General features: G+C 47.0%; 1 protein-coding gene across 1 annotated transcript in view; it reads right to left on the reverse strand.

Moving 5' to 3' along the window:
* HIVEP3 (human immunodeficiency virus type I enhancer binding protein 3) overlaps nt 1–27,920 on the reverse strand; it is a 49,277-nt gene extending 21,357 nt beyond the window's left edge. Inside the window, exons 1-2 of the mRNA XM_026043459.1 lie at nt 22,520–27,920; nt 18,353–18,498 (exon numbers count right to left, since the gene is read on the reverse strand). Coding sequence (XP_025899244.1) covers nt 18,353–18,498; nt 22,520–27,646 — 5,273 coding nt within the window. The 5' untranslated portion in view covers nt 27,647–27,920. The remainder of the gene's footprint in view (nt 1–18,352; nt 18,499–22,519) is intronic.
* Nucleotides 27,921–27,998: the final 78 nt, after the last annotated feature.

Raw genomic sequence — 27,998 nt, forward strand, 5'->3', positions numbered from 1 at the left:
GGAGAAAGACCATGAAAGCAGCACTGAAGTGATGCAATGGAAGTGGCCTGACCTACGCAGGAGCAGCCAAGAAAACATACCCATGTTTCCCACGGCCGGGAATATCAAGGTGGGCAAGTTACTGCCGTGGGCAACACATGAAACTTTGCAGTTTTTTTGCTCACTCAGAATACATGTGGCCTTGACTCAATTTTCTTCACTTCACTTGGAAGTGAATTTTCAATTCTCTAAATTTCAACTCTGCTCGGGTCTTCAGGGGACTTACTACACATGAAACTCAGAATAGTTTTCCTAGGTGCTCCCTGGTAGGTATGAGATGTGGACTAAATTGCTCTTCTCCTGCCAAATCCTGGGCTCTCCTCCTCAAATTCTTAGCTGCAAAACGGGGGCAGAAGAGCTCCTCTCCGTCAGAGGTGAGATAGGAGCAGATGTCTGAAAGGCGCGGAGCTGATCACGCTCTAAGGTGATAACGTTGCCGAAGGCTCCTAGGCAGGTTCAGACACAGACTGGGGAAGAGAGAGAAAAACTGTGTGTCCAGCTAGCCGCAGACCAGCCTAAAATGCCAGGAACCAGCCCTTGGCACCCAACAGTTAAACACGGGTAAACAGCCCATAGTTTTGTCCTTTCGTGTCAGCACAACCTCTCCAGACATAAGCAGGGTCATCGGTAGCCCACATTCTCCCTTACGCTCCATCTCATGTAAGTGAAGCCACAGAAAGGCCATCCACTCACACACAAAATGGATAAATAAATAAATAAATCAACTTGAACCTCTACCACAGGATACCTGTCATACAGGTACTGAAGATATCCATAACTGACAGCTGGAGATGCCCTATGTCCCTTCATTCACTCCGTGAGTCAATGCTACAGCAGCAAAAGCAGCCCAGAAACCCCGACTCCTGTTCCTCATTGGAAGCTTTATCTCACTTTCTTTCCATCATTACAGTGGTGATCACCTTGCCACTAAAAAAAATAAAAAAAAAAAAAAAAAAAAGAAAAATGAAATTGCTCCTTTATCAGCCTTGTACTTGCACCACGTTGCACTACCCTTAATTACACTCTCCCACGGGAATCCCTAAACGAGCCCTCTGTGTCCAAGGGCTGGCTTTTCCTGGATAAAGCGACATGTGATATAATCTGGAATAAACCATTACAGTTGGACAATCGGTGCGACTGAGCCACCTTCACCACAGATATTTTTTAACACTAAGACCACGTGCATGGCACACGCAGGGAGCAGGGAAACAGGAGAGAAGAAGCTTAAAGAAATGTTGAACCAAACAACAAAAGGAAGGGTGGCCAATTTTGCTGTAAAACAGGAGAAGGCTGCTGCAAATGCCATCTGTCTACCTCAAAGGCAGTAAGATGTTTGTGGAGATAATTCCTTCAATATATGTCTGGCTTCTCATGTTTTTTCAGGTTTCATGTGTCAAATGCCATAAAAGCATTTTGATAGTGTATTTCTGTATGCTCGAGCGAAGAACCACCCTTTTTTGACAAAGGCATGCTTTTTAGGGCAAACATGACACCTTGCTCTGTTGGATATCATCATAGGTAGTTACCTCCACATTTATTTCAAGCATTTTTTTTCTACATCATTTACTGAAAGTTTGATGCTATTAATTAGTATTTTTCACATTTTCCCACCTTTTTCCACTTGAGAAACAGAATTTTCTGTAGCCCAGCAGAAACTCAGTTCCTTTGAAAGTCAAGTCCGTTCCTTACAGTAACTGCTGAGCTGATTTACACTTACATGGGCAAGTACTACCAATACTTCAGTCTCTAATTAGTCCCTTTATTAACTGCTGGAACAGACGTGCTGCAGAATTAAGAGCCATGATTGAACAGTTATCGGAGTCTCTTGGCAGCATTTTCTTGCAAAAAAAAAAAAAAAACAAATTTGCTTTCCTGAGTGTCCGTCTCAAGCTTATCCCCTTGCAGATGCCTTCTTCTCCGGATTTCCAGCTGCTTTGGGCTCCGAGCGCATCGTCCCGAGGATGCTCAGCCCATCCGGGCCTGACTCATGGGCAGGTCTGGATGATCTCGATCTTGAGGCTTTCTCCACGACCGTCTGCAGGCCGCGGGTCCCTCCGCGGCTCTGCTCTGCGGGCACCCTGCAGGGCTCCCAGCCACGCGGAGCGCTTCACGCCGCTCTGCCCGCCCCCGCTTTGGCCCAGGTTTAGTTTAGGCCGGACACCATGTCAGTAAGACGCAGCACAGGGCAGTGCTGGTATCAGACTGGCCCGGTTACCTAACACGAGTCAAGGGGAGAAGAGCTTAATATTCTTGCCGTGCGACAAGGTGAGCACCCACTGACTCCAGTGTCTACATTACAGAAACGCATTTTCTCTTCTGTCACCACATCTCACACAAGCCTTCTTGTTCTCCAGCCTATTAGGAATGAATAAATATCCCATTTACAACTTAAACCTCAATGGCACGCGCTCATGGGTCTTGGGGACAGGTACATATTAAAACAAAGCAAAACAAAACACTGTTGCCTCTATATTCCCCATTGCTTTACATAGCTTAGTTTTAAATTATTAAAAAGTGGAATTTCATTATTTCAAATCAATGATTAACAAGTTTGTCAGAAATTGCATTTACATCATCCAATTATTGTTTAAACTTCTGGAAGTAACTGCTTTGTGTTTAGAGGTCACTGACTGTCCCATGGAACTGTCCCGTCCATGGCCACTGGCAGACGAGCAAGGGGAAAAAAAGTCACCTTGCTTTTACAATAAATCTACAGTCTGGAAAGTAATTCTGTAGGGACTTCAACATGAAAAGTACATCCTAGGCTCAGCCTCAATGCCAGTTACTTCTATGGTGAGACTCGCGCAGTTGATTAAGTAGTTGGTTGGATAGTTTTGGGGAAAAAAAAGGAAAAAAAGGTCTAAAAAAATCTAAGTGCACTTTTTTCAGCTAAAAGCACTGCTGTGTTAAAAAAGCCGAATTTCTGCACATAAGGAAAAACAGTAATTAGTACAAACCCCACAGGGGAACTTTAACTGCAGTGCTGGGCGCTGCTCTTGGAGCGTGTCCCCTCCCTTGGGACACTATATCCCTTGGGCAGCAGGGCTGCGGAGGGGATGCATGGCACAACCAGAGCCAACGGTGCATCTGAAACCCATCTTCCACCGCAGCAAGTGGGACACGAAGCAGCAAGAAAACGGAGACCAGCAACAGCCGCTCTCTTAATTCACAGTTCTTGAGCTTTCCTCACTAGAAACCATCTGCTTGCCAACATTGCTGGCTAGCAAGGGGCTGCAATATGAACAAACCAAATAAATGCCAGAGAAGATCTCAGCAAAACAAGCAACATGCAACTGGAATTTAAAAGAAGTGAACATATCAAACCTATGCATCATCTCTCTCGCACATACGCTTATTTCTGAAAGACTTCTACAGCAAGGATGCAGTTCCAGGGACCCTCGGCATCTCCCTTCCTGCTGTTTGGTCAGCAACAGATTGTGAGAACAGCACGCGAGGAATACACAGAAACAACAGAAATGGTGAAAAAAAAACAAACTTCCTTTTCGGTTCCTCCTCTCCACCCTGGGATAGTTAGACTGGAGAAAATCTCCCGTGGGGACTCAGTCTGCCTCCCCAGCTTGTATAAAGAGGTGATGCAGCTCAGCTCTCAAGGTAGCTCCAGGGAAGAGGGTGCTCTTCAGGAAATATTCTCATCTCCATCTTTACTTAACAATAGAAACTCCAACACTTTTTCTTCAAGTGCAGGTTTCCAGCAGCTTCAGCAAAGGCTGTGCAGGGAATATTGAATTTCATTCACTTCTTCGGTGGCGACATAAATACCCATCCATAAACTGCTGGCCCAATAAAACCGGAATGTCTAAGGTTGCGTGCCATTAACAATAATGCAAAGCCCATTCAAACGGCAGCCGGGTTACACTCGGAAAAACAGGAAGTGCCTTGATTTCAGGGAATCTTGGAAGCAAACCCGATACGCTGCACATTCTGGAATAACTTCTTCAAGACAAACGCTTGATTTCCACATGTCTTCACAAGAAAGCCCAGACAACCCTACTGCCAACCCCAAGCGAAGCTTCCACAGAAGCCAAGGAGCTGGTTAGAAACACGGGGTCTTTTTAAGGGATAAAAAGTCCCCTTTTCAGTCGCAAGTCCTTGGGAAAGACACAGGAGAGGAGGAGCTATGGATGGACTTCGAATCACCAGCTGGATCCTTCCAGGTTTCTTACACTTCGAAGTGGACCAATGCAACGCGCGTTCCCCCGGGCTAACCTGTGGTTGACCTTGAGATATCAGAAGACCTCTCCTCGCTATCAGGACCCTGGGGTCTCCTGCCAGCTCACTGTTCGGAATTGTACCCCTTGAACACACCTGGAATATACTGGTTCCACCGCGGCTGACACTTCCCTCAGCAAAGCCCCGCTCCCTAGTGAAAGCTCTTAATAAATAATAATAATAATAATAATAATAATAATAATAATAAATAACGGACTAGATTTATTTCTGAAGCACTGAAGCCAAAAAGCCTCTGGCTCCACCGAAACACAGTAAATAAAAGCAAGCCCAGCTGCTTGGTCCCTTCTTTCCCAAAGGTAATGAAGTATGCACAAAACCAGCAAGTCAATCTGAGAGCTACTCTAACCCCACAACAAAAATATTCTGTACATGTAATTTTCTAGTCTGTTCTTGCTCTCATTACCACCAGGTATTAATAGCTGATGAATTTTCACTGCTCTCCAGACATAAAAAGCACTGACAAAATACTCAAGGCCACTTATGTTATTAGGACATCTTGATATCGTGGAGCATCTAATAGACCGGGCCCAGCTGATCACATACAATTAGACCTGCATGTCAGCCCTCGCTGCACTCGACAAAGACCTAGGGGCTACTATTCTTAATTAAAATATGTACAGTAGTCTGATAGATAAATGCTTAAAGGAAACAGGAATCTCAGTCTTGTCCCAACCCTTTAGCCACCCATTGAAGTGGATCTGAGACAAATCAGCATTTAACAACTAACCTAATTATTTCCCGTATTGTGTCCTTCCTGTCTCCTGCAAAGCCAAGAAGGGAAATCAGGATCAGGACAAAGGAGGCTTGAGGCTCCAGTCGGGCCTCAGTTGGAGGCCCAGTTGGGCTGCATGAGTGCCAGGGTGCCCGCTTGCCCAGCTGCTCCCTGGGCACAGAGTCACAGCTTCTGACCTCGGTGCCTTGGAACAGTTGCTCTTTCCTCCTTCTCCTGCTATCCCTGCAAAGCGAAGGCAGGCAAGGGAGGGGAGCTGGATCTGTTCTCTCTTGCACATCATCAGCACATGGATCCAGGCAGCTCCTCCCAGCCATCCAGAGCAAGGGAAGGCAGCAGGGCAGCGCAAGGGGAAGCAGGGCTAGAGCCCTCATTGCGCCTGATGATGTGTGAGGAGCCGAGCAGAGCCAAGGGTGTGCTTGCAGGGCCTACAGTTCCAAACCCTCTTCTTTTAACTTGGAACCAAACCGCATTAGACACCACAATTATTGAGGGAAAAAAAATCTGGAAAACCCATAATTCTATTTTCCCAGTCATTTTTCTGCAACTGAACTTAAGAAGTCAAAAAAAAAAAAAAAAAAAAAAAAAAAAAAAAGCCCCTCCTCTCTCTTTGGCATCTGTTTTTAGCTAGCGTACTGGATGATTGCTGTAGAGAAGTTCGAGAAGCTTAAATATATAATGATTACCATTATACATAATAAGCAATGCAAGCATGTCAGGGGCACACACTTCTGTTGCATCAGCAACAACTGTGCATTCCCGAGGAAATTTCTTTCAGATGTCCCTAAATACTCCTCAGCCATGGAGAGCGTGACTCAGAGGCGGCTCATTTGAGAGCCCGTTTCCAGGGCCCCGCTCTGGAAGGCCGGCGAGCAGCCCCGCGACGCGCGGTGTTTTCCTGGAGCCCGGCGGGTCGGCAGCGTCCCAGGCAGAGCCGCGCGGGTCCCGCTGCTTCGCGCCCACTTCTCCAGCGCGTTCCTGCGGGACTGCCGCGCTCCGTCCGTTCCCAGGCACCGCGCCACGCTCGCAGGGCAGATCAGCCCCCACAGCAGCTGGGAAAGGCCGGGATGCCGTCCCTGGAATCGGAGCGCTGACCCTCCGGCAGCACGGACTTGTCTCCAAAGGATGCGGAGTGGGTGGGAGGAGGAGAGCAGCTCCCAAGTCCGCGATGGAAAACGGTCCGGCCACCTCCCCTGTGGGTTGAGAGAGACTGTGAAAGATCCCTCCTTGGAAAGTTTCCCATGGAAATCTCGCATGGATAACACGCAGGGAAACGCGCCACTGTTTGTATGTGCAAATGGTGCAAGATCATAAGGTCTGGAGGAGGCGGGGAGCGTCTAACCGGGGCGAGGAAGTGGGAAGCCCCCTGAGAGATCTCTGACAGTGACATCGCTTTGTGTTAGTGTTAGATGCTGTGATGTGCTGGAATCTCATGGCACAGCAGCCCCAATGTTGGCACCACTGTTGTGGACATCTCGGAACAGAGGAGAGTTGAAGGAGAAAGAAGAAAGTCGGCAGATGTCTTCACAAAGCTCTTCCCAGCAGGGAAGAAAGGTTTGCAAATGCAAAACATGGGCAGCGGAGGCAGTTAGCACCATTCCGAGGCGGGAGACGACATTTTTGTAATCTAAAGGAGACAACAGGCATGGTGGTGCTTATGCCTGATAGGATAGGGACAAGCAGTGCGAGAGAATGCAAAGAAGGCTCGATGTGAATAAAGCATCAGGAAAAGCACTTTTATCCTCAAATTTTCCAACTGGGCAGAGACAGAAGCAGGGTGCTGCTGTTCGCACGCAGAACACCATATCACAGCTTCGGACTTGGGAGGCTGAGGAGCATCTGATGAACTTCCCCTCAGAGCTGTCGCACACGAAGAAGGGTTGGCAAGATAAAGATACGGAGTGAAGGCACCAATGAAAAGCCTGTGCAAGGAAAGGGCTCGTGAAGTACGGCAGAACTGGGGTGCTGTCGAGCAAGTCAAGCACAGGTGCTCAGTATGGAAAACTTGAAGTGTGATATTTCCCTAAAATATATTATTGAAAACAATCCTTGCTTGGAATTCTTTTTCTCCAAATTCTGCACGAGTATGAAAAGGTCCGTCAAAAGTACCAGTGTATCATGCAAAGTTTTGTTGAGGACAGAATGCATTCCCGTTGCTCTCCAGAACACCACAGAAAGCAGCCACTCTGGTTCATTCCGTGGCTGCGGCATTTTTCCCAAGCTGAGGAGGGATCCTTAGGCTCCTGGGGGTATCTCATATATGTGTCTTCATATGGGACCCGTGGGCTTCCTTCCAGCTGAGACTTTGTTGGAGAACGTGCTGCTGTCTGAGGAGCAGGCGACACGAAACCCCGCAAGAATCCGAGGCGACTCCTCCTCAAAACCACTCGTCTTCCTCTCTCCCTTTAGATAAACAGTGAGTGGCAGGAGGCTGCCAGCAACCGCCAGCACTCGTGGGATCACCATCCAGCTGGGAGTTCCCTTGACGGGGCCATGTGCGGAGGAGATGGAAGCCATCTGGCTCCAGGCACGGTTCATGAACCCACTGCTCCAGATGTGACCTTGGCTGCTGCAGACTCGAGCGGCTCTGGTGACACGACTCACACTTTGCCGGAGGCGGCGGGAGGGCCACAGAGCACGGCTGTGCACAAATAACTGGCTGCTCTGACTTGCTGACACGACCTCTGCTCTCCAGCGTTTCTGGGCTGCGCAGGAAAAGGAGGACAGCAAAGTCCCCTTGCGAAGAAGGGGGGCAGTTAGAAACTGTTTTAACTCGCTGCTCTTCGGTACAAGATACGAGAGTCCCCCAAAATTCATCAGGGAGACTCAGATGTGTCCTTGACATTTACCATGCTACACAAAAGGCATCAGGGAGCCGGAGGTGCAGTATGAGGAATCGCTGGAACTGTCTGTGCTAGAAAAATGATGCTACAAAACCCGTATAGTGACATTCCCATAGAGCTACAATCTGCAAAAACACAAAAACTCACAGTTCTTGCTGAATACAATGAGTTCTGCCCATTACTCAGCACCTCTGAAGAGCAAGTCCTACCTTGTGTGATGCTCTCAGCTCTCAGTGCTGCAAGTTTAACTCAATACTCAACAGATGAGCTGAATTCATAAGAAATTACTAGTATTAATGATAATTTGCAGCAAAACTAGCATGCCTCATCTTTAAAATTCACAGTCATTGACAACCTGGGTAAATAGACTAACTGTCCATCAGTTTTCCTGTGATCCCACATTCACGCAGGGCACAGACATAGCGGGTCTCACTGCAGGGCTCAGCACTAGCCTCACTTGGAAAGGAAGGAAATTGAAAGGAAAACAAACAAAGACAATCCCAGAGCTGCATAAATACTGCTCCTTGCTCTTCTCTCATCACAGCTAGTGCGCACACCACTAAGCGCATGCCCAATATTACTCGGCTTTTTTTCAGTTCTGGTGAAAATCTGACCAACCTCCTTTAGCTTAAACTCTCCCAGCCTCGTTTCTTTACTGTATTTCCCCAGCAACACTATTTCCAATGTCCCCATCCCCGCAGGACCAGCTCAGGGACCTGGTGCAGGTGACAGTCCTCTCTCCAGTGACCAATTCTAACCACCTTATGGCCTCCTGCTTTTTTAGCCCACAGGAGCTCTCCTCCTACTCAGTTTGAAAGCTGCATCTTCATTTCACATTTGGGGAAAGTTATTATTTTATCTAGACCCGTTTGCAGGCCCAGGGCTGCTGTGGCACTTTATCAGAATGCTTCAGAGATAACCCAAGGCTTGGAAGCCCTCTGCTCTTGGAAGGGGACTGGATGCTACGCAGCTGAGTCTCAGAAGAGAGGCGTAAGTGCTCAGCCTCTTGCAATCTTGAAAACCACATAATTCTGCCATTAAATAGTTTGTTTAAATAAGAATGGCAAGAAATGCACAAACATTGAAAACCACTGGTTTAACTGCTGATCTGAAACATCTGCAAGAAATATTTGCTCTTTGAAAGCGCCGCTACTGTGTTGCTGCCCAGCTGAGAGCTACAAACCAGTTCAGTTACGCTCAGCGTCTACCAGAAGCCAAAGCACCAAATAGGGGGGTTTATAGAAACTGGGCTCTATACGTCTGATTATTCCCCCATGTTCATCACACCACATCTTGAATAACATTTAGAGAGGAGCTAAGCTAAACTATGCAGAAATGCATAAACTTCCAAAAAACCCTCCCAAATTGTCATGCACAGAAGATCCCAAGTGAGTATCACCAGGAGAATCAGCCAAGGCCTGGACTGTGATCTCTCACTGGAGCTCCTCTGCTTCAAGTCTTGCAGTTCTTCGGTCTTACTTCTAGACCTGCACAAGCAGCGGAGTTGCAAAAATATCTTTTTTTAGGACACTTTACCTTTTGCCTGAACTTCTACGCATGGGGATGCATCCCATCACAGCCACTCTGGATCCATATTTTCAACACAGGGTTAGAATTTCTCACAAGTTTTTAAACTGTGACAGGTCACCCCACGCTCCTTTTTCGCTCGATTTTATGCAAGTGTGTGACTAGCAGCAGCTCATTTCTTCCAGAACAGAAAAGTGAGAATTGACTGTAATTACTGACTGCAATCATTTATGCTACCTAGAGAACTGGTGACTACCTTTAATTGACAGTAGACCTCTGTTGTTTGGAACAGGAAAATTACTTTAAACACCACGAGTAATTGCAGCTTTTTCCCACTCCTTCATCCCGAGGAAATTGAGCTGGGCTGAAAGCATCCTTACAGCACTTACGATCTAGAGATCATGGACTAAACTTGAGACGCATCTGCCTGGACCACTCTGCTAGCAAGTTCCACTCCTAAAAAGACAGAAAAGCTAAAACTGAAAGCTAAAACTAATGCAAAGAGGCTTTATCATAACAAAACCCAAAAACTTTTAAGCAGTGAAAATTCAAACGAATTGGGAAGACTGCATATTAAAACAAGTCACAGTTGACTTGCACCTCTGACCTCCCCTGCGTTTGCAGCTGGAGCTCTGCCTGCAGCAGCTCTGCTCATTGCCCCGGCCTCGCTGCTCCTTCCAGCCGCTCCCCGCCACGTCCCTCCCACCTCTGCTGCCCACGAGAGGGAGGGAGCCCAGAGTCCTTCCAAGGGGTTCCCCCCGACTCCACTCCATGTACACAGTGGGTAAATACGTGTGGGTAAATACACGTCTGGCGCTCTCAATTCCCACTGCTTTAGGAGGTTGAGCGACTTCACTTACTACTTCTAGGCAGTCTGTCAGTATAAGCACTGTTATATCTGCTATTTTTTGAAAAGCGGATTTAGGCACATCTAACTCTCAGACCTCTAGTATTGCCAGCATCCTGAGGGCTCCCCTAGTTTCACATCCCATCTGTCCTCACCAGGTTTCGCTCACAGTACTTAATATTAAAGTTGAAAATTAAAAATGAGCTACTACATTTTGTAGGAAAAAAAACCCAAAAAACTAGGGATCAGATTAACAAATGCCTTGAGAAGAGATCGGTCTCCTCAAAAATAATGTTTTCTTCATTACAAAGAGAAGAAAGAGGAAGTCCCAAAAAACCAGCTCGGAATTGTATTCTCAGTAATCTTCCTGCCATTTAGCTAGTGGAATATGGATTGAGTAATAGGCCGTTATGTCTGGGTCTGTCTATTTGGACATCAGGTTTCTAATTGATTGCACAGTACTTGGAATCTATTAAAGGGCTCCTATAAATTACATCTCTGTACAGGACAGGCTGCTTAGATGTGCAGATGTTAAGAGCTGCCTAATCCTAAGTAAACCTGGTAAAAACGTTTGCCTTCTCAAATTTTCCACTGAATTAATTGCAGAGATTGTGTCACTGAATCAATAAAGTGAAAGTCCTGTAATCGTGGTTTGCCACAAGCCTGTTAAGTAGTATGCTGAAGCAGAGACCTTATTATTCCAGACATTTGGCCCATATCAAACAGTGGCTCAGAATAAGATATTACACATCATGCCTGTGAATCTGAGATGTAGAAGGACCGTCTAGGTGATCACAGACTTCAGTATTTCACAGATTCTCTTAAATTAACGTTTTTCAAACATCTGACAAGAGAAAATGTTCTTCTTGCCTTTTCTGAAGTGCAAAGAGAAGGAAATAAAAAACTTATCCTTATGAATCTGACAAAAAAAATATAACCTTGGATACTACACACATACGTCCTACTAATTTGGCACCTGCATGTGTCCGTTCCTACATTATTTTACCTATTCTGAGTCCCTCTTCTTGGTGTTTCTTTGTTGGCAAGAAATTTTACCAGTTTTTCCTTCACAACGTGCAATTGTCTCACTCATCCTCTTCATCGTCACTGTCCCTAACGGGGAATACCGGCTCTTGTCCCCCTTGCTCATCTTCTGCCTCTGTCCGATGCCACGCACTGTGTGTCCTCGCTAGGGACAATGACTGTAGAGTCACGTGCACCGCGTTTCTCAAGTGAATACGAGGCTCAGAAATGAGGTGAAATTACACGTAGGTATGAGAAAGAGGCAACAATTAGCGCACATCCAGTGGTCTAACCAGCCCCATGGAGAGCCACCAAGTCTAACAAAGAAATGTCCGCTGCTACCATCCTCATCTCGGCCCCGCTTTGCACGGGAGGAACCGAGGAACAGCAACGAGGAGACCCTTCAAGGCCACGCAGGTCAACAGCAGGACAGGGAAGGGATGCCCCAAACATGACAGTGCTTTCCTTTAGCCTGTAGCGAGCTCAACCCATCTCCGCAGTGAAGAAAGAAAGGGAGGGAAGGGAGGGAAGGGAGGGAAGGGAGCGAGGGAGGGAGGGAGGAGGAAAATTATGCTGTATCCCCATCCAAGAAGCCATTTGCTTGCCAGTCTCTCCAGTTCTCTCCAGAGCAAGGGCTGCCCATCCTCGTCCAGCCAGGCTGAACGTTGGATGTACAAGATGCTATAAGCCAATTAATTGCTAGAACACGTGCAATTGCTTTATTAGTATACATCAAATTCATTTAGTGCTGCAAAAAGAGACGGGCAGCTCTGGAAGCTGGAGCCCTTCCCCAGCACAACGTCAACAAGGCAAAGCTGCCCTTTCCAGGTACCCCAGGCACCTACGCAAGGAAAGCTGCTTCTTTGTGCAACACAGAGGAGATAAAATGTCATGAACAAGTGAAGGAGCGGCTGGTAAAGCCCTGCAGGGAATGGCCTCTTTAGGAAGAGCATCTAGATAGGGAGCATGTTCAGCATTGCACTCACTGGCCCGTGAGGATGTGATCTTTACTCAGGATCAGAGAAATCCCTGCAGAAAGGTGAGCATCCCAGACAAGGTCACATAGAAAACTGGAGAAACATTTTTTGGTAATAGTTGGCTGGTGAAAATTAGTAGCAAGCTTCATTTTGAGAGCCTGCCAGAAGGATGCTTCAAGAAGGAGAGCTGGCTGCGCAGCCACAAATAATTTAGGGAAAAACTAATAAAGAAAAACAGACAATAACCTAGGCTAAATCCTTCTGTGTTTGTCTAATTTCCTGGGAAAAGAGGACGAAGCTGAAGAATGAATCCAATTTATCAAGTGAAGTGATGAGATACTCGGGGCAGGAAGTGGGACAGAACATTAACGAGAATATTAAGACATGCTAAGGACACATCAGCTTTGCAGCAGGTGAGTTGTGGGTCCCCTGTCACAAACACGGAAATCAAAGCCCCGAAAGAAGAATGATTTATGCAAGACTGCAGTGAGTCACAGGTAGGAGACAGGCAACAAATCCCAGCACCCTGCTCTAACCACCATCGCTCTCTGTCTCCTGACGACGCTTAGGAGACGGGAGAACAGTCTGTTCAGGAACTGCTCAGCACAAACACAGCTGCCGTGAAAGGAAACCTGTCTCCAGCGATCACGGGGACATCACTGCGCCGCACCGAGGTCCCTGCACTCCCCCCAAGTTTTCATCCATCCGCATCAGGGTGAGGGAGATGACCAAGAGCCAGTCCATTTCTGTCCGGAATATTTGGAGGATTTACTGCTGCTTTGGGCACTCACATCCACAAGGGACAAACAAGGCGGGTAGCGAGGAGCGGATCCAACGGATAGGACAGGGATTCCGCTGACACGAGAAGCTCTTGTGGCTACCCATGCCAGGCTGCAAGGACAGGCATGATCACGCAGGCTTCGAGCCGGGCACGCAGCTGCAGCTCTTCTGATCTGCACGGAGCTCCAGCACTGCTGACACAACCAGAAGCTCCTCCGGGCAGAAATCAAGCACCTGCTTCACAGCTAGTACCCTCAGGTTCCTCCTGCACTGCACAAGGGTACTTACACAAGCGCTCTCGGCACCGTCTGCGCAGCGGCAGCTTCGGCAGCTGGCGCGGATACAGAGACATCCCACACGTCGCTCCGCAAGGAAAGCTGTTATCTCCCCCAGACTCTTATCTAACGCATCGCGACGGCAGCTCGCGCCGAGCCAGCCGACACCCCGACATGTCCAGGGCTGCAGTCGCACCAGTTGCATCTTCACTGTGTTTTGGTCTGCGCCTCCTCCATCTGCTCTGCTCCGCTCTCCCTTTCCTCCTCTTTCGCTCTGCTTCCTGCCCTCTACCTTGCTGCTCCTGATCCAGAAAGAGATTTCCTGAACAGACTTCTACAAACAACTGATTTTTCACTTTCTTGGCAATGCCTAGAATAATCAGAGAGTTTTTTCTTTTAAAGTAAACTCAAAATTAAAACAGAAAAAAATCCAAGTTTTCATGAAGACATATTATGGAATCAAAGCATTTGTTTCTGGTCAGATGGAAGCTTATCCTAAATCACTGTTTTTAAAGATACTTTATAGTTAAAAAAAAAAAAGGTGAAGATTTTCAAAGCAAAAAGCATACTACTTTTATTATTATTTTCAAAACACTTTTCCCCTTGTTGCTGTTTTTCTGTGCTGCTATTCCTGAACACGATCTTTCAAGCGGCACTGCCCGCATACCATCCCTGCAAAGAGTCTGTCCTTTCAACCCACCAGCATTGGTATAATTCACAAATCCATCCTCATAATCGCCACCCCGTGTCTAGTCTTCTTTGAATCACTAACTTTTTAAGCAGAAAATGTGCTTTGCTTGTGCTATTAGGGGAAAAAAAAAAGGGCGAGACTGAAAAAAAAAGGCATGGTGTTGAACAGAGACCTTATGTTATTTTAGCGGGCATGAGAAATAAAGCTTATCCTTCCCAGGAGCTCCCCATTCTGGGAGTGTTAGCATCATGTCCCTTTGAGCTGCACCCAACCCCGTGGACATAGGCCCGGCTTTGCTCCTGTGAGCACAAACTGATGCTCAGGACTTGGCAGTCACCCTTTGCTGAGCGACTCGCCAGCTGTAGGCCCAGGTTTTGGGAAGTGCAGAGCAGCCACGGCGCCGCCTAAACGGAGCACAGCAATGCATCCGGCACGTCCAAAGACAGGGAGCATCCAGCAGAGACAGCCCACAAGATCCTCAGAGTAATGGGGAGTAATCAGCCTGGCTACACAACATGTATACATAAACATATATAAGTGTACACACACGTGTAATATATAAATATTGGCCATATAAAATAGGGATCACTTCACAGAGATTCCTCCCTTGCTGCTGTGTTCAAGCTCGTGTCTTCCTTTCAAAATAAACGGGCTGAAATTCTTAGAACTCGTCTAAGAGCAAAGGAAACCCCCTGAAGGGCTCAGTGCAGGGCTTGGGAGCCGCACGCTGGGGAATTTGGCTTATTTAACAGGGAGGCTTTCTCTAGGGAAAGGAAACTCGCACGCTGTTGTGCCAGGGATTTTCCATGGGGTGTGTGTCAGCTAGTGGTGGGAGCTCCGGCTTCTGGGGCTGCTCATAGAAATGTGGTGAGATCACCCAGCAGCCGAGCACAGATCCCAGAGAGTCCCCAAGCAGGAAGGGCTGAGAGGGCAGCCGAGGGAAAAAAGAGGGAAAAAAAGCAGAACAATTTTCCATTAGGAACACCTCAGCCTCCCCTCTTACTAAGAACCATTTTACGAGACACTGCTGCAGAAAGATGTCAATTAGTGGGAATGGTCTAAAGACCATCTAAAGACCATCACCTGCCACCTCTTGGTCCTGCTCGCCCTACTAGTTACAATAAACTAGTGCAATAAGCCAACTGATAAGCCCTATAAAAGCACTGAGGGCTTGGCCATGAAACCTAAGTACATATATTGACTATAGATACCCCTACTGATATCGGATTTCATCACGGAAACACTAATGCACAATAAACAGGCAACATTTCCCTGACAAGGCCATGATACCATCACAGACCTCCCCTTCACATCAGGTCGATACCATTCTACAGTTTCATGACGTAAGATTTCAGGATGGGCCCAGTGCCTCCAAAGCACCAAGACATATTGACAACGGGGACGCAGAGCCACCGAGGCCTCCCAGCACTGCTCCTGGAGGAGTGCTGGCGAGTTTGACCTTCAAAGATCACTTCCATTGGTCAGAATCACCACAACATCCCCCAGGAAAAGGCCAATGGATATTTATATTAGGTCTTTAAGGAGCATAAGCTCTGACCCGGCTGCTTAATGGCATGATTCGCCCAGACACATCCTACAGAGGCCGTGCTGCTTCCAGTCTCTGTGTGTGGGATGCGGAACAACTCCCATTTCCTCTACAGTCGAGTGCATGGGCTGTGCTTGTGTGTACAGGACAAATGCTGACTAAGTGGAACTATATTCACTCTTAGGAGATTTCATGACTACACGTAGAAAAATAGTACTAAAATTACTTACGCAAGACTTTCTGAAAGCAGAATTTGTTCTTTAGCAAGACCCCAATAGAAAACCCTAGGGTTCAAGTTTACATTTAACTGTGGAGAAGTCAGGAAAGAACCACAAAAGTTCCTCCTGCGGTTCCCATGAAACCTGAATCCAAGCCTAACCCTGGCTCACGGAATCTGTAAATTCCTGTTTTCAAAACACACCCTTCTGGGTAAACACAAACAAAGCAGCCATCCAAATCCAGAGCTGGGGAGCAGACTTTTTAAAATGAGGAGTGACACTGCAAGGGAAGTCAAGTTGTCCAGCACGGTCCCAAGAGCCTCTGGCAGGTTCATCACCCTTTTCCTTAAAAATGGATAGTGAGTATGAAGCAAGCATGAAATCTAGATTTTTTAGTCTCCCTTGAAAACCAAGTAATGTGATTCTAGCTGGCAGGCTGCACAGTAGCAGGGAAAACACCCAGAGATATTCTGGCAGTGCTATAAGCAACATGATCGTGAAGGAACTGGAGAAAAGGGATCAAGGAAGCCAGAAGATGCGGCTGTATAGAGGGAAAACCAAACATGAGTGTCAGTGAGAAAGAGAAGAGCTCTAGAGAAATAAAGCCTGAGAGCAAGATGCATCTAAAAGAGGTGCAACAAGTTCAGCTTTTGCAGAAGCACCATGAATTTCTTTATAATCTCTCTCCTTGGCCTAGCCATCAAATCCTGAGATGGCTCTAAATGATCTGAAAGCAACTACAGCCCACTGGAAGGATGGGTCTAGCCAGCAGCAGACTGTATGAAAACAAGGAATAAGCAAGTGAAAGAATGAAATAAAGGGAGAATCTTAGTGGGCGTGAAGCGCAGAACAGTGAAATAACATCTTGAGAATGGATGTACCTTTTTATAAAATATTTTCAGCAGCCATCAAGGAAAAGGGGTCTGATCCCTACAGCATCCTGTGCACAGCACTGGGCATGCTGCTGATTCATCTGCAGGTTTGTTCCTTCATTGCAAGAAAACATTTTTGCAGACACAGGCTGCTGAGGCTAAATGATTAAATGTCAGAAGCTTCACAGGCATTAAGCACCAACACCCAGGTCCTCGCAGAGCACCTCTGAAGAGCAGCCTGCCCGCCTGGCCTCCTAGCAGTGTGAACGCCAGGCAATTTAGATATAACATTTTATTTTATGATCTGGCATCTTACGTTAGTCTAGGCTTGGCATTAAACAGCTACTATATTCTGTCTCGCATCCAGAAGGACGGCTGTCTTAAGTCAGCGCTACAGGAACTTTAAAATAAAACACAACATACGTTCAGGATGACTAATATGTTCCCTGATGCTGGGTTACACGCTCCATATTGGAAAAGCTGCTTTATTTTGTGTCTGTAGCTTAGAAAATGAGAGACTGTGAGATCTGAAGGCAATAACATCCCCTGCTCAGTCCCGTGGGCCATAGCTGCTCCAGGAGGGCGATGACAACGTCCCCAGCCTATCATAGGCTTCAGTCTTGCCTCGTCCTCGCTCGCTCCCTAAACCACTCCAGCCCTATTATAGGCTGCACTGATGAGAATGTGCTGGGAAGGGTTCATCCCCCACTGGCCAAGCTTTCTTCTCGCTGCAGGTACCAGTCCCTGCTGACACGTATCTAACTGAGCTGCACACATGCGTGCATTGTCCGGGTCAGGGGTAAGCTGTTCCGCACAAACAAACAGGTTTCCTCTCATAAACTACTATTTTACTCTCTTGGGTAGATACCTTGATCAACTGTTAATGAAATATTTTAAAATAAAAGCAATCAACAGGTAACAGCAGGGAGAAAACCATAACCATTGACTAATTAAAGTCTTTTTCTAGCATACAAAAACCAAAACTACCAAATGACAAGAAGTGATGAATCCCACTAGGAATCTCTCTTGTTATATCCCTCTGAAATGCATGGGAAGGATGACATTGAAGTATGAGCTTTAATTGTATCCCACAAAGATGCATCTGGTTAACTGATTCTTAGTATTTTGATAACATAAACAGTAATATTAGACCGGTGCTGAATTACAGAAGAGCATGCTGAATTGCTTTGACCTAAGACTATGATACATCACAAATTTACATCTTGCATCCATTCTGGTTTGACCCACTTTGGCTGGGTGGGCTTAAAACCAGGTAAACGCAAGCCTTCTTCCCACACCTAAAGCCCCAGTATCAAGAAAGACCTTCCCAGTTCCTCCATTATAATGGTAACAAACATTAGGAAAATCATTTTCAGGAGAAGGCTCTAGAAAGATTTGGAAGAGAGGGAATTCACTCCTGTAACATCACGGACAACTGCAGGAAGTGTTTTTGCTCTTCAGACGTCTTCCCTCAACCTCGCTGAGAGAAGATACAGGGGCACTTGCTAACTTGAAGACAACTCAGAAAAGAAACTGAATGCGGCTCTGGAGCACATATAGATCTTGAGGATCAAGTGTATTTAAGGTGGAGGCAAAAAATAAGCTGAAATGCAACTATAGCTGGCCTTCTGCTCATCTCCACGCGACACCTTCACTGACTTGCCATCATTGTTAGCAATAGCTCCCATGCAACTGGCTGCCATACAGAGAAAGAAGTAAAACAAGACACTTACCCTCCTTCAAAGATCTTGATCCTGACGGGCTCCCCTCTTTTGGTTACCAGAGCCTCCTCTTCTGATTTTCCTCTTTTATCCTCTTCCTTCTCAGCTCTAGTTATGTCTTTTCGACCTTCATTAGAAAGGAGCGAAGGCAAATGAACCTACCTCCCCAAGAGAGCAAAACAATCATTGATTACATACAAAATCACTCTGCAAACGACATAGACCAAACCCTGCAGGCAGCTGCAGAAACAGCCAGCAACCTGCCACCCTCGCTGCCCGTGGTAATAGGCTCTAAGCACAGTCATTACGAGGTCCTCTTAATAAACAGGGCCTCCACTTCAGGCTTTTGGGCCCGGCTGCTCGTGTCATATTTCGAGTGATTGCTTATGGCAGAGGACACGTTCAAATGAGCTCCTGCAGCACCGCGGCCAAGCACCATCCATCTCTTGCCAGCTGGAAAACTGACTCAGAGAGAGAAATATCTTGGCTGCGGCCACTCTGAACACACAGCAGAGCCCAGGGTCTCTGTTCCCAAATTCCCTGCTCGGTCTTTGCGTGACTGTATCTCTGTATAGGCATCCACAAAATTCTGGAGGGGAGACACCTCTAGAATTCATATATTTAACTTCAAGTTGTGGGTTTCCCCTCCACACACACACACAAATTTGGATTTTAGCCCTTCCAACTGTATAAATCACTTGACAGTCTAAGCTCCTGGGTGATTTCCTTTCGTTCAAACTGTGCTGCCATGGGTGCAGTGCATAGAAAACCACAAAACCATGGAGGGAAAATAGTCCTTCATCTCCCCAAATGTTCCAAGGGTGAAATCTGCTTTCCCTTATGTTAAACCTGCTGGCCTTCATTTAGACCCAGGCTTAAATCATGCACTGACGTGCCATCTACCAGATGTAATGGCATTTTTACAGCATATGGACGTAAACATTAGAGCTGCCTCTCTGTCTCTGCGGGAGATAGAGGAAGGGGACTTCTGCACACCTAGAATGAAACCTTGGGACATTGCCCTGCTACAAACTCCCGGTGCAAATAACAGGAATCTCCAAAGCTCTGGAAGGGGAAAATTAAATTGCCTTTCACCCAGGCTGCTTTTTATGCAAGTGTGGAAGCAAACAGGACCCAAGGGCTTTTGAAACTGAAATGAATCACCCACAGCTACATCTCATCTATGATTTGTGGGAGAAGATTAAGGATCCTTGTGAGAACCGACAGGAGTCCCAGCCAGAGCTGGTCACCTTTCCTTCTTCGCAGTCACCTGAAGAGCAGCAGCTCCTGAGGGTGGTTCATCCGCCCTACCTTGGACACTCATCTCAAGGTGGGATGAATCACCCAGGAGGTGCCTCCTGGTCTCCCGTGGCCATAAGAGAAGCCAAGAGTGACCAGCTCAGACTGAGACATGAAATCCAGAGAGATGCAACCCAGGTTCCACAACTCGTGGTGCTGGAAGCACGAGGTTAGCAGCGGGAGCACCTCTGAAAAATAAACCTTGGCTATTCTGACTTCTGCTGCTAGCTCTACATGCACAAAAAGGCTAGGGATGACATTCCCATTTCAGCTCCTTTCCTTACTGCAGAGTACATGACAATCACTTTCTCAGCGTGGCCCCAGGTTTATTTTATTGCCCTTTTTGAAAGCGCAAAGCACATACACATGAAAGGCACTGAAGAGGGCCAAAATCATACAGACACTATTACCACCTATAATCTCCTATAATTTACAAACCGGGCAGCCCAATACAGGATAATTAAGCATCTCTGTATGCACACTGCAGTCTGGAGTCACTTCAGAATTGGTCTGCTCAGTAAACCTCACTAATAATTTCAAAATCAAGTCAAGTACTTAGGCAGCGTCTACTTGGTACCGCGTGCTGGTAGCTTGCTGCATGCATAATTGCATGAAATATTAGAGCTGTTTTCCATTTTCTGTCATGTTTGCTGACAGCTTAGAGTTACATAAAGGAGAAAATATTTAAGGAAAACAACTAGAATGGAGTTCACTGCGGGTTGAACCTCCAGCCCTCTGATTGATGCTCCTGCCATGCACCTCCTGCTAATCACGTCTTCCTGAGTAACCAGTAACGTGACTTCCTCCCCTGTGCCAGTCACACACTTCGAAAGCTAAACTGAGAATTTCACTCCCACTGATCGTCTAATTAAAAATTATTTCTCTACTTGGCATGAAGTCAATTTCTCCTTGAAATTAACATAATTTCTGGAAAAAACCCACTCCTTTAAGCAGCAGGTATTAATATTAAAATCAGGCTGCACCGTTTCCTAGATGAATTTTCCAGTTACATCAGGGCAAACTCTTTCTTTTGTAAACTACACCATAAAAATCTTAATTTTCACCATCAGTCACTTTGTAGGGTTTTGTCTAGAAGGTTTTTGAGTTTTTTAAGTTAATATATGCCATGAAACATATCTAAGGGCTAAACCATTCCTAACTAGAGCCTAACCTTTGATTTCAGGATTATTAAATAGTTGATCTCAGCATTTCAGTGTCATGTCACAGAGCAAAGTTTAGAGAAGCACAGGCACTTTCATTGGAGAATGAGATCAAGGCTGGTACAACACCTTACAGATAAAATCCTTTGAAAAAATAGCACATAAATATCAAGGATTGGTACAGTTATTGCAATGCAGATTCCCCAGATTCTTAGAAATTCTGTCTTTGGGATTTCAGCAGAAGAATGATGGAAATGCTGAATAAAGACTTATTGAATCACAGTGACTCTAATGTGTATTTTAAGACGTATGTATAAGCAGCTGCTGCAGCAGCGATTATGATAAATTTAATATTCAGAGTTCATTTCATGATTCAGAAGTAAAATGAATAACCCATCAATATAAATTGCTTTGAGATGAATATCAAGTTGCAAAATCTTTGGAGCAATTCTGTTCACTAATCTACATGAACATGACCTGGATTAGAGGGATCTGTACGGTTTAGCATTAACTGAAAGGGGAAAAATCTCAAAATGAGGTGAAAAACACTAGTCTTTTGCAACTGACGCCTGACAGACTTCCATGACCATGAGGACAATGACTTTGGGGAGATCTGGCTCTGGGAAGTTGTTTGTCTTGCTCCTCTTAACTTTAAGTTCCAGGAATAAAATATTCTTAGATATCTAGAAACGCTGGGAGACACCTAAATACATCAACCAAATGGACTCAACAACATGGGTTTCAGCAAGACTCCCATTCCTAACCTACTGTGCTACTTTTAAATGTCATCACATATCCATACACTTACTACATGCCTAAATACACTGGCAAATCTCCCTTTAATATTTTTAAATACTTTCAAGTATGCTCTTCCATCTTCATTAATGTGAAATCAGTGGATGCACAACCAGACAGAATCCCATTTCCCCAAGGTAATCCTTTTTCATTTATAACACGCAAAACGTCAGGAATTATTAAAAGAAAAAGCTGTAAAGCTGTTTGAACTATCAAGACACAAATGCAAATCAAGTCTAATCCTTTGCTCACAGGCAGTGGTAGTTCACAGTGTAGCCCTGATTCCTACGTGACCTTGTGGATTACAAGGCAAGTGGAAACTGGAGCACAAAAAGACGGCATATTGGCTCAGAGCAGGCTCGCCTTTCTTTTGGATTATAGCACAGTTTAGCGGTAGGCTTGCCTTTCTTTTGGATTATAGAGCAGTTTAGCGGTAGGCTCGCCTTTCTTTTGGATTATAGCGCAGTTTAGCGGTAGGCTCGCCTTTCTTTTGGATTATAGCACAGTTTAGCGGTAGGCTCGCCTTTCTTTTGGATTATAGCACAGTTTAGCGGTAGGCTTGCCCTTCTTTTGGATTATAGTGCAATTTAGCAGTAGGCTTGCCCTTCTTTTGGATTACAGTACAGTTTAGCAGTGGGCTTGCCTTTCTTTGGGATTGTAGTGCAGTTTAGCGGTGGGCTTGCCTTTCTTTTGGATTATAGCACAGTTTAGCAGTAGGCTTGCCCTTCTTTTGGGTTATAGTACAGTTTAGCAGTAGGCTTGCCTTTCTTTTGGGTTATAGCACAGTTCAGCTTCTTCCTTCTAAAAGTTTCACTGAGAGCAAGTGTCTAACAAAGTGCCCAACTGCAATTCCCCTTCCCTTCCCTCCCCGCCCCAGTTCCCAAGTATCCAAACAGACAAGGAGCAAAGCGCATGCCCAGGTTACCTCTGTCATTTTGGGCTTCCGGGAGCTGGACGGGACCAGCCGGCCTGCATCTGGCCGGGGAGCTGTAGCCATGGTGTAGGTCTCCTTGCTCACCTTCTGCTTGGACCTCAGCAGGGACAGGGCTGCTTTAGTGGATATACCAGGAAGGTTGGGATTATACAAGCTAATACACCAGCTGGCATACACCGAGGACCGGCGATCGACTTGCTGGATGTGATTTGGCTTTATGTAGTTTAAATAGCACCAACTGACATTAGTGGTTGTGTGGAGACTGGGGAACTGAAGTACCTTCTTCGTGTCCGTACCTTCGCGAGACTTCATTGCACTACGAGAAACCTCCGGCTGGGGGGCAGGGCTTGGAGGCTTAGATGGAGAGGGCTCCACCGGCTCTTTGGGGTCTTCTTTCTTCACGGTCTGCAAAGGTGCCTTGCTGAGGAATTGCTTGCCAGCTGGCTGCTTATACTCTTCCAGTGTCTCAAAACTTGAAGAAGAACCTGAATGGGACACAGCCTGCTGCAAAGTACCCGGGATTTCCTTTGGCTCTGACTGGCCTAAGGACGAACTAGGGGGTGTTTCAACCTCCACTCTACCTTGGCTTTCTGCAAGAAAGTGAGATTTATCCTGCTTTTTCCCTTTCTCTATTGCACTGGGTGGCTTCACCACTTCCAACTTCTCTTCTGCTTCAGACACTTCCTCCTCCTTCACTCTTTTCTGCTGCTGCGTTTCCATCGTCAGCTCCAAACTACCAGCTGGAGAGAGCATACGTTTGCTTCCGCCGACTGTTGATGGACCTCCTTCCAATCCGAGGACGCTATCTGACGGCGAAGTGAGTGGCATGTAGCCTTTCCGTTCTGGTAAGGGCAAGGGTACTCGCAGATAGGGGCTCTGGAAAATGCTTCTTTGATCTTCTGTGATCACTTGTGCCAGATCAAATCCTAGTCCATGAACATCGGCGCTACAGACCAGGGTGCCCTTGGACTGGTGATCGTCAAATTTGGGGAGAACAATGGAAGAGGAACTGCACTGGGACTGAGTGACCAGGATCTGGGACAGTGTTGTGTACATGGCACTCCCATAGGACGGCATATTCGTCTGTATGCGAACGGGGACAACAAGCGACACCATCGGGTCTGAGCGCGTGGGAACAACCAGCTGAGACGTGGACACGGGCGCTGAAGGGCTTGCTGTGCATGTCAGTGGATGCAACCTACTGTCCGAGCCATATTCTGTGCACGGGGAAAGACTGGAGGTTCCTGCTGCTGGGAATAAGCTGGATTTGATCTGCGATAAATGTCCACCAGCTTCGCCGGGCAACTGCAGAGAAAACTGAGACTGAAGAGGCAGAAAAAAAGCAGAGGGGATGGGTGAGGAGCCAGGGTAGTGCAGCGGCAAGAAGGAAGGATGCTGCCTGAAGGGCACGTCAGCAGGGTGAGACATTAACGGAGCAGTAACGTGAAGCTGGCCTGGGTGAAGGAGCGTTTGCTGGAGAGGAAGTGGTGGGGTCTGAAAAATAGAGGGAGGAATCTGAGGCATGGAGAACTGAGCAGAGAGGATATCAGACATGGTGTGTGCGGCCAAGAGCTCCGCGGACTGCCCTGGCTGTGCCAAGAGATGCTGGTAGGGAAAGAGAGAGACCTGTGGGGACATGTACTGCTTTTCGGGCAGCGTCAGCTGTGGTACGGGATGATGAAAGACTTGCAGAGCTTCTGTGCAGGGCTGCGTATATGCTGGCTGGGGGCTGTCTTTGGGCTGACTCTTATCTGCTGCATAAGTATCGTGGGAGGGCAAGGAGGAGGAAGATGTCGGCTGATGGGGCAAACTTGTAGCGGGAGATTTACTTGAAGAAGAAGGAGTTGGATCTTCCATCTCTTGCCGACCTTTCGGGGACAAGTCTGGGTCGTACTCTGGATGCCTGGTGAGAGATGCTTGCCTGACAAGAAAGCATTTTCTTCTCTCCTGTGGAGCTGAGGTTGATGGCCCAGGTGTTGAGGCAGGAGTGGACGACAAGCTCCCGTAGTCAAACGACTTACTGCGGGTCTCTGATATCTGGGAAGAATGGGACACATTCGGTGTCTGCTCAGAAGCAGATCTTCGCATTTCCCTGGAATGGTGGTGGTGGCTTGGTACCATCAACATATGCGAGCCAACACTAAGAGACTTGGCGTGGGATTCAGAGGGCTGACTGGTTGCCTCTGTCTTGCTGTGCTCCTCACGATCAAATGACACAGAATGGCTGGAGCCATGGGACATGCTGCTTTCCTGACTTGGACTTCTGGTGAGAGAGACGGATTCAAAACTGGACTCTCCAGAGGACTGAGCCATTTCTGCAAGCCGCAGCCTCTTCTTTTTTGGTGGAAGTTTCTCTGCGGGGAGCTGAGAAAGGGTTTGGCTTCTCTGTGGCCACTGGAATTCCTCCGTTTTCTCTGGCTCTTTTGGAGGAGGCTCCGGTTCTGTTTCTGGCCTGTCAGGCTCTTCAGTGACCAGAATCTCTGGGACCTGGATGTTGGGCTGGCGGACCAGCTTGGGCTGCAGGGAATGAGGTGGCCGGCTGTGCTGTGTTGTTGGCTGAGATGAGTACTGTGACAAGGGTTTCTCCTCTGCCTCCACGCTGCTCGCTTGTTCTATAGAGTCAGACTTCTCAAAGGAGCTCGTGTGCTGGATGACGGAGATCTCCTTTGAAGTTGTTCTTCTCTCTTTGCTCTCTGTACTCGAAGCCGGTTTGGTATTCCTGGAGTGGAAGCTGGAGCTGACATCAGAAGGTGTGGATTTACCCGGATCTGCTGGTGACTTAAGGGATTCGCAGGTTAAGTTTAAAGCAACGTCAGATGATGCTGGGTTTGCAAACTGAGTGCCTGGTCCAGTACTTGAGGAGGGGGTGTCAGACAGTTCAAAAGCAGGAGGGTCTTCATCATCACCAAGACTCTTCTCTTTCCGCCTTTTTCGTAGTGGCGTAAGCTCCAAACTGCTCCCTAGTTTGTAATGCATCATCTGGGGCCACGGGTCAGGCTCCCCAGCACTTTTCTCCGTCTCGGAGGAGGCATGGGAACTGGAAGAACGAGGCTTTGAGAGCTGCAGTTCTGAACAGTAATATTTCTTATGGGCTTCATAATTATCCCTTTTCTTGTACCGAGCACCACATACGTTACACTCATACATGAACCCTTTAACTTTCAGACCCTTCCGAGATTTTTTGGTAAGATCGCTTTCCTTGGTTTCGGGCTCCTCAGGAGGTTTGGAAATAGTTTCTTTGCTCACGGAGCTAACCTCCTCCGAGACATATTCTACTCCCAAAGGTAGCTCAATAGCTGGTTGTCGTTTTAGCATTCGAGGATGGGAAGAAAACACTTGACTGCGGCTTAAGACTTCAGGCTCCATGATGTGATCATCAAACGAATAGCTACCTCTAAAGGTATGGGGGGAGCTTATAGTGCATGCAGCAGAAGGCATTGAGTGGCTTCTTAGGAGAGGCACTGTCTCTGTGGCACTGTGGGATTGCTGAAGTGACAACAATGATTGTTCGGGCTTAATTTTTTCACCGTGTGATGCCAACACTTTGGATGCATCCAACTGGCTGCTGGAACCAGACTTGATGTCAAACTGAAATGGTTCCCTATATACACCGGACTTTGGAGATTCGATGCTGCTACGTCTAGATAAGGAGCTTCTTCTAGGCTTAACACTATCTATTTCACTGGTATCTACAACAGCTTCATTAATCGTAATTAGCTTAGTGATGTGTTCAATAACCTGTGTTCTAGGCACAGATAACGGCACTATACTAGGCTTCTCCTCGGCAGACAGGTGCGACCCGCCCTGCGTTGTGTTTGTACCTAACATTGCAGTCCTTTGCCCAATTCTACCACATTTCCCAAAAATAATTTCTGCGTAAGATTTTGCATTAGTATTTGGTGGGCTGATCTGCTGCTCTGCACTTTCTGACCTGGAGAAGTAGCCTGACTCGGTACTCCCTTTGCTGCCGGGGCTCAGGAACGCCTGCTCATCAATGACCTTCTTGCGTTCGCTTAAGCGGAGCGCAAGCTTCTGTTTTATCGTATGAGTGTCTTCAGATTTATGGCTCAGAGTGTGGTCTGACGATGGCTCCGCAAACTGGGTGCTGTCCTCAAGAGACTGGGACATACTGGAATGAGATAACGAGCACCGGTCGTGGCTGGAGCCTTGGCTTCCTGCACTCAACAAGCTACTGGACAACAGGCTGTGCTTTGGCCTGGGCGAGAGCTCTCCCGAGTGGCCTGACATTGCACCCGTTTCCTCCTCGGAATCCGTGCTTTCCCCTTCTGTTGGCTCTTCAAAGTCCTCCCCGCCGATCCTTTCCATTTCCAAGCCGGAGGGGTACATCTCCGCTCCGATTCCTGAGGCCAGCCCAGCTTTTATTCTGTGAGCGTGAGATTTCCTATGCTTGTACAGATTGCTCTTGGTCTTGAAAGAAAAGCCGCATGGAATGCAAGGGTACGGCCTCTCCCCCGTGTGGGACCTGATGTGCTTCTGGAGCACACTCGGCTTTGCACAAGGCCTGCTGCAGTACTGGCAAATGTACTTGCCCGGCTTCTGAGGTTTCTTTTCCTTCTTGTGCACCTCCTCAGCTGGCTTTAAGGAAACCTGTGAAGGGCGAGGAATATAGACCTTTTGAACGGACGGCATGTCCTCTCCAGGAATGATCGGTGATTGGGAAGGTAAGAGCTGGCCGGGATGAGAATGAAGCCCGGGCGACGAAAAGGAGCCAGAGGGACCTGGTCTTACTGGATCGACTAGCTGCCATGTGGGCCCTTCAAGGACGTGCTCTGGCTTCCCAGGAGACATGAATGCTGGTGACAGTGCGTGCTGCTGAAGCGGCGGAACGTGGGGCGGGTGTTCGAAAGAGGAAGGCTTCGGTTGCTTCTGATGTCCAGTATTCTCCTGAGATTCTTCTCTTGGAATTGGCAAAGAGCCAGAAAAGTGCTGCTGCGATAGGATATCTCGGAAAGGGGGTCCTTGCGAAGAAGAAGCGGAGCTGCCCTGATACGTAGCTGCAGATGAAATACTGGCTTGGAAAGCCTCTCCTTTGGGAAGCCTCTTCCTTGGACTTTCCTCAGCCTTTTTTGTGCTCTTCTGGCTTTGTTCAGGATCCATGACCTTAAAAGGGTCTTTGAATGCTATTTTGGGAAGGTTTTGGCAGGCTTCATTTACGAATAATAAAGGTCTCTTCTGTAGATTCCCTGTTCTGCCTGCATTTGCTATGAAGCTGGAGCCACCAGGGGATGGTTGTTGATTTAAGATTTTAGTAAAGTGTCACTAGTTGCTATTTGATTCAAAAAAAAAAAAAATGTTTGAAGGTCAATAAAGTTCACATTGGTAACACATGACAAACTACTTCAAAGAGAGAAAACTTTCCAAAACTTTTAGTCCAAATATTTTCCTTGTGAACTTGGTTAAGGCTTTAAACCTTGCCATTTTATTTCAGTTGACAGTGGCAAGCCTTCAA

The sequence above is a fragment of the Nothoprocta perdicaria genome, unplaced genomic scaffold (assembly GCF_003342845.1).
Source record: "Nothoprocta perdicaria isolate Ctin4 unplaced genomic scaffold, notPer1 scaffold_33, whole genome shotgun sequence".
Lineage (NCBI taxonomy): Eukaryota > Metazoa > Chordata > Aves > Tinamiformes > Tinamidae > Nothoprocta > Nothoprocta perdicaria.